Genomic DNA, 16126 nt, shown 5'->3' on the forward strand with positions numbered 1-16126 from the left:
GTTTATAGCAGTTCTTTTTCTGGTAATCCCAAACTGGAAACTACAGGGTATCCAACTATTGGGGATGGTTAAACAAATTACAGTATATCAATAAAATCGAAAATTATTGTGCTATAAGAAAAAATTAAATGGGCAATTTCAGGTGAAACTGTGAAGAGATTAATGAACTAATGCAGAATGAATTTGAACAGAATCAGGAGAACAATGTATAGAATGGTAACATTATAGAGAAAAACAGTTCTGAGAGACTTTGGCACTCTGACGAATGCAATGGTAAACCATGAGTCCAAAAGAACAAAGATGAAAAACACAAAAAAAAAGTGATAAACTTAAAATACATAGAAATACATGTTCAGATGTGGCTAACATGGAAATTTTTTTACCAGACTACTTGGGGGCTTTGTGGCAAGGAGAGATAGTGGGAGGGATGTATGAATAAAATATATATGGTATATGAAAAATAAAAGTTTGAAAAAGTTTCAAAAAAGAAATGATGAAAGTGATAGATTCAAGAAAATTTGGAAAGGTGTATATGAATTAATATGAAGTGAAGTGAACAGAACCAGAATATTTCAGACAACAACTACCACATTACATGAAAATCAATTTTAAATACTTGAGAACTCAGTGAAATGACCAGTCATTATTTTAGGAGGTGGGGAAACAGGTGGAGAACTTGAGGAGCAGAAAGAAAGGCACATTTTTGAATATGCTTAACTAAGTTTATTTATCACAAGAGAAGATTTTTATTTTTTTTTAATAGGGGTAGTGTTCATAGGGAGCAACTATTCTCCCACTATTAGGATAGGGATAGGGATGCCAAAAATAAAGAAGTTTAAAAAAGGAAAGTGGGTCAATACATTTTTAAAAATCACAGAAGACAGGAACAGTTTAGGAGGAAGACACAGACAAACAGGACATTTTTGAAGCTAATATGTTGCATTAAATATATTTTTAAGGTAGATGTACTAAAATTTGTTGTTTAACATAAAAATAATTATTTGAATGTATGCTTTATGTTTTCCACTTGACTATAAGATCCATAAGGACAAGAGACAACACCAGCAAATCACCTTGCACAGATCAGACAAAAAATATTAATTTAATTAATTGGGCTGAATCAATTATGCTATAGAATTCCCAAAGAAATTTAAATACAAGAGATTACATGAAGTCTACTGATGCAAGCAGCAGAGATTGCTGATGTGGCCTGCACACCATAGTTTGCCAACCCCAGTCTAGAGCATGTAGGGTAAAAAGTAAAAGCACCTGATAACCAGTGGATGACCTGTGTATATGATCCAGTACAGATAGCTATCTTTTTCAGGACAGGCATTCCTCTTGTCCTTAACCTGAAACTATTATTTCCTTCTTACCATTGATTTACCAAGTGCATATGGTCTAGTTTATTTCTCCTTATTTCTTTACTGATGAATGAACTTCTATCTTGCCAAATTTTTCTTTCAAAAATTACAAATGGTCCTAAACGCACAAACATGAATTACTTTAACTTCAAGTGATCAAATTAAAAGACCCAACAAAGACACACCTCACCTTTTAAAGAGCACATGGCACATAAGATATCATTTCTGTTTCTACTCACCTTTGATGTCCCTTTGGTAGAATAATATAAACCTGATCTTCTTAAAAGAAAGTAAATCTTCTTCCAGGACTTTTTCCCCTGCTCTTTTGCATGTAAAAAACCATGTATTTCAGGACATGTGCTAGAACTCAGAAAATTCTGGAAGAAAACATTAAAGATACTTATTCCCAACTGAAGATCATGCTGAACTTCATTTTTTACAGCAAATGCAAATCTGAGCTTCTGTATATATTCCAAATACTGAGCAAAATGTTGACTATCCTCATGAAGCCACAGAAATGGCAATTTATTTTAACAAGAAAAAAAACCCTCAAAAGTCTCCAAGTATATTGCCACATAGAAGAGCTCAGAGAAAACTTTGAAATTTAAATATCTGTAACCTAACCAAGATAGTAATTAAATAGTGACAGCCATTTAACATACCTGTTGTCCCCACCGAATCCATTTGAAAAATCGGGTTTTGCTTCTGGAGGTAGATGGAAATATAATTTATTTAGACTTTGAAAAAGCCTTTGACGAGGCTCCACTGCAAAGGCTATTTTAAAAACCAGTATGGGATTAGATGAGAGACGAGAGGCAGTATGATACTGTAGGAAAAACAGTGAACTTGGTGCCAAAAGAATTTGGCTCAACTTCTGGGCCTGCCACTGATTAGGCTAAGTGACCATGGATTAAACCTCTCTGATCCTCCATCCCCTCATCCATTAAATAGAAATAAGATTTATAGTACTACAGTACAACACTGTTACAAGGAAAACAATTTCTAAATGACAAAATAGTGTGTCAATATACATTATATCAATATAATATCAACAGAATTAGAAATATTGATAATATGAATATTATCAATATTCACAATAAACTGTGGGAATAGGGGAGACATGCTGCCACTTCCAAACATTCTCCACCACTGCTAATGTGTTGTAGAATTACTGATGGTGGTGATACCACCAGTTCCCCCAGGAAGCCTAAGTGAGTCCTACTTGCTACAGTGGTCTGTGCCTTACCCCTACCCTTACCCTGTCTTGTATCATAAAATATTAGATTTGAAAGGAAGCTTGGAGATGATTTGGTCCAATTTCTCTCTCTCCCTGCATTTCCTCAATATCTTCTTACAATCCCAAGGACTGGCAGGCACAGTTGTTCTGGGAGGGGTACTCTGGCTTCCTACTTTCAGTTACTATTTACTTGGGTTGGGGTTAGTGTATATAGGGATAGGGGCGGGAGTGGTGGTTATCAGGTTCCCAAACCAATGGAACTCCACAGGCTTTTCCAGGCAACAGCAAATTTCAACAACATGGAAAGAAATCACACATAAAGGTGTGAGAGTCCATTGCTTTTACATCTCCCCAAGGTGCTTTTAAAACAAGGAAAATAGGAGAGATGCCAAGAAAAGTTGATGCCTCCCTACAGAATAAGAGGCATGTAAAAGAAGAGGCATGACCTAGATATCCAGACCACCTGTAAAAATTCCAAATCACTCAGAAAGTATTTCTGATTCTTCACTAAGCACTGTGACTTTCACTGGCACTATCTTCTGGAAATTTCTCAGTTTGGCCAGATACAGGGAATCAATCAAGCCAAAAGTGACTGTGCAGTCAGTGAGCTATAAGTGTCAATCATCTCACCCCAGATGTGTTGTTCTGCGCCTCTTCATCCCATGAAAAATAAGGGAGGTAAAATTTCGATATTGCTCAAAGTATAAGGAATTCTCCTTACGTTTCTCAATAGCCACAGACTTCCCTCAAGAGGTATCTTGTGGTTTTAGTTAACCTCTTACATCTTAGACTCACTTGGTGACAACAGAAGTGATAATAACAAGAGCAAAGGAGGTGGTATTATCTGCCAATAATCAATAAGCCCATTTAAATTGTGGCCATTGAATAAAACATTAGAGCAGAATTTATTTTTGAAAATCAATAAGAAAACAAAAATGTAGCACCTAAATTTAATTATAAGGAAAGCATAATTTGGGGGCTACAAATATAATTTTTAAAAGAATGAAGGTAGAAATTAGAAATATCATTCTATTGAATGGATAACTTATAGATGATTCAGAATAAGTAGGATTATTTATTTTCTTATATTTATTAATTTTTCCAGAGAAAAGCACATGTCTTTCCATTGACTAGATTATATGCTCCTTGAGTGCAGGGTCCATGATATTTCCTTGTGTCTGCAAATGAATTTTGCACCATGTTTGATAAGTATTTGTGTTGATAACAAATCACATTTCCAAAAGATTTCAGATTTACCACAAACTGAAATACATTACTAATACTATTCCAAAAGATTGTTAAAAAAATGTTATACATCTGATCTTTGTTTTAGAAACAAAAAAATCAGAAAAAATAATACTTTCTGTTCTTAAAAGAAACTAACATTTCAAAGTGAAAGAAAGCAATATTACAAAAGTATTTCTTAGCTGTTTATAGCTCACCCAGTGAAAACTCCAGCAGTTACAGAGAAATTGCTTGTTAGAAGTAATGGCAGATCTACAGCATTATAATCAACTAATCTATCTGAAAAAATAACTCAAATCACTTTTCCTTCAAGTCAAATTTCTGGGGAATGAACATTATAAGCCACTACTACGTGAAGAAGAAACAAGCACAATAGATACACAAAATTCATGACACGTATCTCTATACTGTTCTTAGGCAAACAATCTTGTCTCTTATTCTCATTAAAGTTCTCCAGATTCAGCTAAGAAGAATTAACATGTTGGGAAGATATTTTACAGGCTTTTAATGCTTTTTTACAATTATTTAATTTTATTTTTTTAATTTTATTAGGAAACAGGATTCATTCATAAAATCTACCTCTTAGTATTTCTTTACTGAAGAAATTTCCCACTTCCTTAATCCTATTTTTGATTTTCCAACAAGAAAGTGGAACAAAAAATTTAGATAAACCTTCAACATACATCACATGGTGAATATACAACATACATCCGCTAATGGTAAAAAGCAGTTGTCATCATCAAAATTGTAGTCATAGTGATAATAATATTGTACCTTAATATCTTATGCAACTGATAAACGAGGAGAATATATTACGTGGCAAGAGTAGTACTAATTGTAATACACAGAATGCCCAAACTTATCTATTTTTAAATGTTCTGTCTCTGTCTCTCATCTGTCTCTTTCTTACATTGTTTCAGTCTTTCTCCCCAACACATCTCCCTCCTCAGCTTTCCTTCTCCCCATTCCTCTTAATATCAGAATCACTTCCCAATGGGTCTACAACACCCAGGAACAAAGACTTCTTTTGTAAATAAATAAACAATATAGTCAAACAAAATAAATCAACCCATTGGCTTCTAATAAGCTATTAGAGTCTTTGGTTTTTATTTTTCATTTCTTGAAAAACTGAAATCACCTATGAAAAAAGTTTTTTAAACCTAGGCATTTTCAGGCAAAGGTCTCAAACCAACAGTTTAATCAAATTGTTGCTGACCTAGTTCAACGAAAATATGTAATACCTGTAAAATAGGAGCTTGAGGGAATTCTCCATTGGTTTCAGTTGCAAAAGACACCATATGCTCTGGAAAAAAATTCTGTTTAAAAAAAGACAAATGTCAGACTATCATATACAGTAGCTTAAAAGGATAAAATATAATTAGCTTTCTATAAAAATGGCCCCTAACAACATAATGATACCCAACTCAGAGGTGGCTGGGATATTGGAAAGCCATTTAGGTTACATCCCAAAGAAGCTGAGTGACTATTCCCTGGTCAGAGGGGATTGTAAACAGCAGGCAGCAATACAGTAGTGAAAAAAAGGAAATATGATGGTGACACATTTTAGTAGAAACAACACACCAGAAATTGTGAGGAAAACTTTGCACCAGACTTGATTCCAGCCTATTTGTTCCAAATAGAGCTCTAGCTTTAATAACTAATTAGAATAGGATGAAAAATTTCTGAGGAGTATTCAGAGGAATTAGAAAAATAAAGGTCTAAAAAGAAAGTCCCTAGGAAGGTAGGTCACAAGAAGTAAGACTTTTGTTGTAAAGTCACTCGGTCATGTCTGATTCTTCATGGCCTCATAGCACACCAGGCTTTGAAGTCCGTCCAAGTTCATGGTCGCTGTTTCCATGACACTATCTATCCATCTCATCTCATCCTTTGCTGTCCCCTTTCCCTTTTGCCTTCAATCTTTCTCAAAGACTACCAAATGCAAATTTAAAAAGATGAATTGACTTCAAGTACTTACTGAAAACGCTGACAACTTCCATTAAAGAGGAATTTAGGTTTTTCTCTAAGAAAATATATAAGCTTGAGATAAGGAAGATGAAGCATTCTGAGGCAAGGGCCCCTAACTTTTCTAAAAGAGAATCAGCTTAGCATTTCCCAGTAGTCTTTATCAAGGCAGCTGGATGGCTCAATGGAAGGAGTTTGGAGTCAGGAAGACCCAAGTTCAAATCCAGCCTCAGACACTTACTAGCTATGTGACCCTGGGCAAGTCACTTAACCTCTGTTCAACACTCCAGTATCTTTGTAAAGAAACCCCATGGACAGTATGGTCTACAGAGTGACAAAGAGTCAGCAATGACTGAATGACTGGGGAAGGGGAACATGTTGAAAATGAAATCACTTTCAGTAGCAAGAGTAACCAAAGTGGAAAGAGGAGAAAGAGCTATCACAATCTATCTCCCGGTAATTTATGGCCACTGGATCATCTACTTATATAGCTCAATGGGTCCTACATATAACACTGAAAAATCTAACTAGGTTAGCCCCTGGTTAACACAAATAGTCAGTTATCTAGTCTGTATTCAAAGAACCTTACCAACTTGGTAGGATTTGTCAGTCTTTGTGTTCAACTGATATGCCCTGTGAAAACCCAGGGTCATTTCTGTACCATGGTGAGACATCACCCTACTCTGATGTTGATGTTGCATAATATTCTGTATTGTAATAATGTCTATTTGTGTCTTCTATCCCTCCTTAACTGAATGCTCCCAAAGACAAAGAACATGACTTATCTAAATTTTTAATCTTTCCCAGTGCTCAGAGAGAAGCACTTGTAGTACAGCAGATAGTAACAACATCGGAATCAAGAAAATTTGAGTTAAGTGCTGCCTCTGACGGCTGTGTGACCTTGAGACTTCTTAACCTCTCAGTGCTCTAAGCAACCTTGTAAGCCCATCACTTTAATAAAAGGCACCTACTTGCACTGGTAGAGGGAGCTCCCTCACTGGGGCATCCTCTACTGCAATGAAATCACAGGTCCATTTCTAATCCCTGTTTCTATCCCCATGCTTACCTCTGCACAGATTGGGAACTTAATGGTTCTTGACCTGAACTGAATCGAATCTGATGCTTCTTCTTATACTTCTTCCATGAACATTATAATGCAAAATCCCTCCTACTCTTGGCCAACTAACTCCCAGATGGTAGGGACTGTTTCTTTTCTGACTTTGTATCCACAGCATTTACAATAGCACCTTAAACACAGCAGGCATTTAATAAATGTTTGCTGAACTGAATTGGTTAGTCAGGATGCCCAAGTTTCTGCATAAGTCAGGGAGGGGGTGAATGCTAACAATTCCAAAAAGAGACCATCAAGCCAACTGGGAAATCCTATTCTAAAGTAATAACCTAAACATCAACACTCTGGCATGCCTATAGAAACATAACTAAACGACCTTGACTTTTCTCCTCTAATTATATTTAAAATCAAATATACTAGCTAGTTAAGGAATAAAAGAATACATATCTAAAGCATGCATTTTGCATTAAGACCATCACTGTAGCACATCTCTTCAGATGTGAGTTTTAATTTTTTGTTTTTAATAAAGATGCACACCAAGGAAATGCTTTCTACTAAAATTATGCTCCCATTTAATTTTTACTTCAACTATTATTTTCTTTACTAAGAATCATCCTATTATTTTCCAAATGCCAATTCTAGCATGCTGCTAGAATCCAAACTCCAAGGGAGTTGGGACCATATCTTAATTATCTTTATATTTTCCCCCACTGCCTAGCACAGGGTTTTACATATAGTAGGCACTTAAAATGGTTGGTGGATAAGTAAAAGAAAATAAAATGTAAAAAAGGGTCTTTCAGGATTTGGGTAATACTCAATTATGATATATATACTGTGAATATTTCCTGAAGGATAATTCTAACCATGAAAAACTTATAGCAGAAATATATGCAGTTCCAGAAATAAACCAATTTAAAATACACTGAATATTCCTAATTTGCCAAATAATTTGTATGTTATATGGCATAGATTTCCTTTTCCTATATTAAAGTTGATATCAATAAAAATAGTAAGTTGCTAACTGGACCACAGAGTAGCATGTATTCAAGCTGTAAATCAAGGGTCATAGGATCATTGATTTAACAGTTGTCTACTGGTGAAGGAAACGTGGCACTGAAAGATCAAGTGACTTTGTTGCAACTAGTGTCTGAGGGAGAATTTGAACCCAGGTCACCATAATTTGAAATCCCATGCCTCATCCACTATACCAAGCTATCTTTAAGAGGTTGAAACCAATTTGTAAAAGGCTTTAAATAAAAGAGAATTGACCTATTGAGACTCCAGTGGCTCCTGTTTACCTGAAGAGAATTCTTATCTCTTTTTTTTTTTATAAATTTGACTCCTGGAACTGGAATTTCTTGCTTATTACCAATACTTCATGCATTTGTGCATAGGCATTTAAGGCAAGGGCAGCATACAGGACCTGGTGTCAGGAAGATTCATCTTCCTGAGTTCACATCCAGTTTCAGACACTTCTTAACTGTGTGATCCTGAGAAAGTCACTTAATCCTGTTTGCCTCAGTTTCCTCATCTGTAAAATGAGCTGGAGAAGGAAATGGCAAACCGTTCAAGTATGTTTGCCAAGAAAACCCCAAATGGGGTCACAGAGTCAGACACGACTGAAACAACTCAACAACAACAACAAATTTGAGGCTAAAAGTCTTATTGCTGATTCTTTGAATTTCTGTGAATTTACTGCTATTCTTCTTCATACATTGTAGCTACTTTTTACCGTATTTAGCTTAGTAGAGACAATTTTCTTCCCTTCCATTTAAAGCCCTTTTGGTTTAGATTTGCAAGACTCTAATCAAATGTATTTTTGCTAGCCTTTGTTATGTTCACTCCATCCCTATGTAGTGATATATTTGGCACAACAGTTCAGAAGTCCACAATACATTTTTGATAACATCTTATCTAGGTTTTGCCATCGCAAATCCTGATCGTGAAAGCAACAGGGATGAAAATATCACCAATGCTCCCTAAAAAATTCAGTTTCTTGCCTAAGACTTGATGATACTTAGAATTCTTTCTAGATGCTTTTTGGTGGTACTGATTGCAACTACACAGTTTATCAGAAGGGAATGGCACAAAAAAAATAGATGGCACTCATTTGGATTGAAAGGTCTTGAGCAGTTTTCTCTGATGTTCTGGATACCTGCTATAGGAAATAATAGATTTCTGTACTGTATCAGCAGGGAGACAAATAGAGACCAACAGTCATCATTCCTCATTCCTTCCTCTGGAACTTACTGGATGCTCACCTGATAGCACCAACAGATTTATACCATCACTCCTTGGAGGAGGAGCTGCTTCCTCCTTAGATGGTACAGCTGACTATTCTCAAGATAAGACATAGCTATATAGGTTCCTTAGCTCCCAGTATTCAATGATCCTTCTTCCCTTTCTCCTCTGTATCACAACTTCCCACCCTCTGACCTCCTCACATAGGTCAGTATTCCCCCAGACAAGCAGCTGGTGACTCAGGGGACAGAGAACTGGGCCTGGAGCCTGGAAGATATGAGTTCAAAAACAGCCTCAGAAATTAATGAGCTGTGTGATCCTGGGAAAGTCACTTAAGTGCTATCTGCCTCAGTTTCCTCATCTGTGAAATGTGATAATAATAGCACCTACCTTACAGGGTTCTTATAAGGATCAAATGAGATAATATTTGTGAAGTGCCTGGCACACAGTAGGCATTTAATAAATGCTGCACTTTCTACACCTTCTTTTTATTTATTGTTTTCATATTGAAGCCATTCTTTCTATTACTTAAGGGCTATTTCATTCTCCCTATTAAAGAGATGTTCTTCAAGACCCATTTACCTTCTTTTCAATGAAGGAGTTCAGCCTGTGCTTTCAGCATAGATAAGAATTACCTTAACGAAGTCAAGTGTACTCCACATATGTCATTGAAAAATTCACCCTGGACTCCATACTTTCTCTAAGTGATATCCTTAGTCTTTTCTGTTCTTTTTATTTCTTTCATTCTTTCTGTAATGATGAGTTCTGTTTTTGCCACATTGAATTTGTATTAGCAGCATATCCAAATGGAAATGTCCCACAAATAATTTTAAAATGCAGAATATCACTGCAACTCCTGACCACTTACCAGGTGAAGAAACTGAGGCTCAAAATTTAAGTGTTTTGTCCAAGGCCACACAGCTAATTAGTGGCAGAACTGAAGCAAAAACACAGGTTTGGGGGCAGCTAGGTGGTGCAGTGAGTAGAGCACCGGCCCTGGAGTCAGGAGGACCTGAGTTCAAATCTGGCCTCAGACACTTGACACATGTATTAGCTGTGTGACCTTGGGCAAGTCACTTAACCCCAATTGCCCTGCCAAAAAACACACAGGTTTTATGACTCTTTGCCCCATGCACTATCTGTTATACCAATTGCCTCTTGTCTATAGTACAAGAGGAATCAAATACTCTTACTTTTAAAGCATACTAAAACCACTAGTTTGCTTTCAAAAAGCTACAGGGTCTATAATTTAGAAATAATGCAATTAATTTTGGGGGCATATATATTAAAATGTTCTCTTTCTAAAATGACATTAAAAGATAATTAAGATGAAGTGCTTCTTATTTTCCATTGCAGTATTTTGTACTACTTGTAGATATTACTTACCACTGGGTTTTTAAAGAATTCATATTTGGCATAATTTTTTCTCAAGTATAGCTTATTTTCTTCCTCCATTCCCCAGTTTGACTGAACTTCAATCACCAATTCATGGTCTTCTATCGTTCTCTCTGTAAAGACCAAGAATAAAATATAGCCTTCACTGTACTCTAGCTTCCTTATAACAACTATAGTAGCATTAAGATTTTAATTCAATTCTAAAATAGCCATATTAATCTTCACATCAATATAAAATATAACTGAGGTGGGGGGAATACAAATTAACATTCCTTTTGTTGTCAGTTATGTTTTAACTTCATTGCTATGTCAGTTATAAAATAAATCTGATCACAAATGTACATACAGAAAACATCAAATAATTCTTTTTGTCTAACTCTTTGTCATCTCAGAATATAAATGTTGCTTCTTATAAAGTAAATGTATTACACTTTAACAATTCAAACCATGAAGAAATGATAACTTTTGCAAGGTTAATAAATGGGGGGAAGGGGAAGAAACAAGTGTTTATGAGGCATCTACTATGAGTCATGTACTGTGTTAAATGCTTTACAAATACTAATTCATTTGATTCCCACAATAACCCTGCAAGGTAGGTGCTATTGTCATCCTCATTTTTCAGTTGAAGAAACTAAGGTAAAGTTTAAGTGACTTGCCCAGGGTCACACAACTAGAAAGTGTTTGAAGTCAGATCTGAACTAAGGTCTTCCTGACTCCAGGCTTAGCATTCTATCCACAGCACCAAATCCAAGAAACATAATTTAAACCCTAAGAAAAATTAAATTAAATACTATAAGAAACCTTCATAATCAGCATGATGCATAATTTATTCACCAAAGGTTCATAAGACTCTAAGCTGTTATGGTACTCCACACACTTTCACAACTAAAAAGGCCCCCAGACTCAGTGAGACGAGCCAATGGATTGTTCAACAGAAATGAAAACTTGAGCAAAATGGTGTTTGTTGATCTGTACTCGCGTTGTATAGATACTTTAATTTAAGTAAAATAAACTTTAAGTAAAAAACTTTAACTAAAATAAACTTTAAGTAAAATTTTTAAAAAATTAAATGAAATAAAATTTAAATTAAGTAAAATAAATTAAACAAAAAAAGGTGCAATCTAGGTAAATATATAATAATATAAATATGATAATATAAATTTTTAACATTAAAATAAAGAATGGTAGAGGAGAAAGAAAGAGGGAAAAGAGTAAAAGAAATGTTAAGATGTAAAGGGAAAAAGCACTAGCAGGGTCAAGAAGAGGTCACTTTAAACAAACAGACATAAGACGTTAAGTTTCTACTTGTAAAACAAACATTGGCATTGCTGATAGAACTACCAGAAATGGAGAGAAGAACAGATCTTGGTGCCTTAATCCACTATTGAGTTGTTCCTAAGACATATTGGAAAGGCATCTGAGCACTAGGATTTGGGCATTCCAAAAGTAATCCTTCACCTAGAGCACTCATTTCTTTAAGAGCTTATTCTTTTAAAAGGAACTTCTCTAGAGAATGAGCCACGCATGCTGATGAGGTTGAGTTGAATAAATACTGATAATAGTGGGGTTATTTTAACTTCCCATTTCTATTCTGTCTGCATTCCCTCATCTTCTTCCTCTTTCCTTAAGTACCAATGCTCCCTCCTAAAGCTTAGTTCTTAACCCTTTGTTCTTCTTCATTTATAATTTCCCTTAGGATTTTTTAGTCTCCTTTCATGACTTCAACTACCAAGCTCCCTGCAAGTGGTCCTCACCTCTCCATCTGTGGAGGTCATCTTTTTCCTGAGTTCTAGTGCTGTCTCTCTAATGTCCTATCACACATGTCCAATTCTAAGTTCCATCATCACCTCCATCTCAACATGTATGAAACTAAATTCACTCTATTTCTCTGACAAAACCACTCCCTTTCTGGCTTGTCAATTTCTATCAATGGCCCCATCTTTTTCTCAATCATCCATTTATCTTGAAAGTCATCTCTGATGTACAGTTTCCTCACCTCACATATAGACACAGCTAATCAACCAGCTCCGTCAATCCTTCCTTCCAAATATCCCTTAGGTTCTTCCCCTCCTTTACATTCCACTTTCACTATGCTAGTTTAGGCCTTGAGTGCTTCAAACTTAGACTGCTATACAAGCTTTCTAGTTGATCACCCTGCTTTTGTCCACTTCACTCTAACCTGTTACACAACATTATCAGATTAATCTTCATGAAAACCTGTTTCAGCAATCACTTACAATATATCAGTCACTACACTAAGTATTTTAGATACAAAAAAAAAGACCAAAAAAATCCTGCCCTCAAGGGGTTTACATTCTAGTGAGAGATAGCATATATAGAAATAAGATAACACAAGATGGAGGGGATGGAGCTAGAAGCTAGGGGCAACCAAGAAAGGTTCCCTGAAGGAAGGAGCACTTCAGCTGAGACTGAGGGAAGCCACAAATTTCAAGAGTTAGAGGTTGGGAGGAAGAGTATTCCAGGCAAAGTGAACAGCTGGTGCAAAGGCAGAGACAATAGATGGAGTTCTGTGTGTAAGGAAAGGCAAGTAGGCTGGGGAGCAGAATGTAAGAAGGTTTGAAACATAGGAAGGATTCCAGTGGGGATTTTATACTTGCAATTGAAGGCAAAAGGGAGTCAATGGAGTTTTTTGAGGAGGGTGGATGACATACTTCGACCTACACTTAAGGAAAATTGCTCTGGAAGCTAAGTAGAGGATGGATTGGATGGGAGAGAAATGGAGCAGGAAAACCAGCTATTGCAATAGTCTAGGCAAGAGGCGATAAGAGCCTGAACCAGTGGTGTCTGTGTGTGTGAAGACGAAGAGACACATTGCAAGAAATAGTTCTTTGAGGAAACGAAAGTATAAGATTTTGCAATTTTTAATGGAATCAAGGATGATACCAAGGTTGTGAATCTGGGTGACTGGAAGTATTATAGAGGGCCAGCTCTGAGAAAGTCCATTCTGGGATAAGATACAGGCCAGGTTTTCCCTGAGGCCTGTTCTTGCCCTTGGGCTGATAACTCGGCATGTGGGCTCTCCATACCTCCTACCCCTTCAGCATACACGAGCTGCTCAGGATGAAGGCTCTCCAAGCCTCCTCGGTATTCATGTGCTCTTTCCAAAACCCCCATGGCACACACATGCTAAACACCACCTGTGGGCTATTAACACAATATTGTTTACAGCAAAAGGGAACAAAGCAGGAGGAAGTCATGCAATGCAAATGTTTTTGCACGTGAACTTGTTGATTCTGCTTGCCTAAAAAAGTCTATAAGCCCTGTCCCTCAGTTTAATAAACAATGGAACTGTTCTTTACTCTTCCGCCTGGCCTGTGTTATCTTTTCACTCTCTGCAGCATCCCTTTCTCTCTCTGGTGGCCACGGCTGCTGGTGGCAAAGGATGGTAGTTTCATGGACAGTAACAGGGAAGTTCAGAAGACGGATGGGATTTGTGGGGAAGTCAATGCGTTCTGCTTTTGGACATGATGAATTTGAGATGCCTAAAGGACTTCTCATTTGAAGTATCTGATAGGCAGTTGGGAATGTAAGAATGGAGCTCAGAAGGGAGACTAGAGGAGAATATATAGATCTTGGAGTCATCGTACAGAAATGAAAATAAAAAATAAAAGAGGTCAAAGGACAGAGACTTGGGGTGTAACCTCAGTTAGAGGAAAGGCCATGGATTATGGTTCAACAAAGGAGACCTAAAAAAATGTCATATAGGGAGGTGAACCAAGAGATAAAAGTCACAAAAACCCAGAGAGGAGAGAATATCCAGAGAACACAGTCGGTCAGCTGCAAAAAAGGTCAACAAGGATGAGGAACACATCCAAATTTCTCATTCTGGACTCCAAGGTTCTCCAAAACCTAATAGTACCAACTTTTCTGGTCCCATCTCCTTCCCTTACATTTTTTTGCTCCAGCCAAGCATTCATTCATTCATTTTTACTCATTCATAAAGATACAGTATCTTTTAGTCTGTGTGTATGTCTGTATGTGGTTTTTTTTTTCCTCCCATCTCTTCCCTCAACCGGAATGCAAAATTTTCCCCTTCTCTTTTTCTACCTAACTACACCAGTCTTAAATCTAATTTCCTCCATAAAGCTATGCCTGGTTATCCCATTCAGCCAGAAATGATCAATCATGTTCCTGAACTCCAATAGCACTTGTATTGTTTAGTCATTTGGTACTTATATGCCACCTTATATCATTCATTAAAATTACTATACTTGAATGTCTCGTAACCCAGGTAGATTGGAATCTCCTTGAAAGTAAAGACCATTTCATACTGATGCAGAACTTCATGCTTGTTCAACAAATGTGGAAAAAACTCCACAAACTATTAGCAAGAAAACTAGCAAGGGTCTAAGAGTATAGAAACAGAAAAAGAAAGGAATGTGGATTCCAACTGTAAAATACTAGGCAAGATGCCAAAACATGTAAACTATAATCTTATGTAAATTTTATATAATTCACTGTATTTCAAGTTCAATCAAAGAAGAAATAAAACAAAAGTGTTTTTTTAAAAGAGCTACATTTACTAAGCATCACAATGTATTTCAAAAGGAGAATTCCTGTGAGCAGAAACCTTGAGGAACACCAGAGAAACTTGCATTAATGAGTATTGGGTACAGTGTACATAAAAAAGTCAATATAATGGTCCATAAAGTAGAAATCAGTGGGGGAGGAGGGGGAGATATTTGTAGGTTTCAAAATGATTATTGCCTGAAATGTTCAAGTAATATTATTGATAATCAGAACAATTTTCAGGTAGTCCTAAGGTAAAAAATTACTTGCAACCACTCTGTTATGGACCGGAGAGTAAGAAAAGAAAATGGAACAAAGACTGCCAGATTAGCAGACATTGAACCCTTTATTGTATCACAGATGAAAATTATACAACTAGATTTTAGGGTCTATCAAGAGAATTAGTAAAGTATATAGCAATAGTAAATAAAGAGGCAACTCGGGTCGAATGGCAATGATTTGAAATTTATCCCACCTAATGCATGAACCCTTCAAAGGTCAAAAACATACAAAAGGAAACTTTACATGGACTTATAGGGAAGGTCAGAATTAATCTCTTTCTTGCCAGGTGTGGTAGGGTAGGTGTAAATTTATAGGGGTCATTTTGGATCTGAAAGAAGAGAAATAGACTGATTTTTACAGTTTTATAAGCCATGAAAGATTATACCCATCAATGCTATGAGGAAACAACTATTTAGCTGTTCATAAAGAAAAGAGTGACTTTAATGTGCCACTTATAAAATCACTCATTATTTTATAGTCACAGCTTATATGCTATATTCGAGTTAATTTCAAAACTGTTCTCAAGAATTTCAGCCACATTTTTTAAGTCAGTTAAAAGAAAATAATAAAAATCTGGCTGCCGGGAAGTTTGTCTGACAATTTCAGCTAAATGGTAAGCAGCTCTCACCATTACTCAAATAGACTTATATGGTAGAAACAGAATATGTTAGTGGACCATATGGTTCCATAATAAAGTTATATATTTCCATTATATACTACACATGGAGGCTACAAAGGTAAATGTTTAATTGTAGAATGAACCTCAGGAAAAATAACAACCCCATAGAGAAAGAAGGC

At 36.2% G+C, this 16126-nt stretch overlaps 1 protein-coding gene across 1 annotated transcript in view; it reads right to left on the reverse strand.

Moving 5' to 3' along the window:
* Positions 1-16126, reverse strand: part of GRB14 (growth factor receptor bound protein 14) — a 153527-nt gene that overhangs the window by 33444 nt on the left and 103957 nt on the right. The window contains exons 4-6 of the mRNA XM_036747888.1: positions 10508-10629; positions 5088-5162; positions 1604-1741 (exon numbers count right to left, since the gene is read on the reverse strand). Of these exons, the coding sequence (XP_036603783.1) occupies positions 1604-1741; positions 5088-5162; positions 10508-10629 (335 nt within the window). The remainder of the gene's footprint in view (positions 1-1603; positions 1742-5087; positions 5163-10507; positions 10630-16126) is intronic.

The sequence above is a fragment of the Trichosurus vulpecula genome, chromosome 2 (genome assembly GCF_011100635.1).
Source record: "Trichosurus vulpecula isolate mTriVul1 chromosome 2, mTriVul1.pri, whole genome shotgun sequence".
NCBI lineage: Eukaryota > Metazoa > Chordata > Mammalia > Diprotodontia > Phalangeridae > Trichosurus > Trichosurus vulpecula.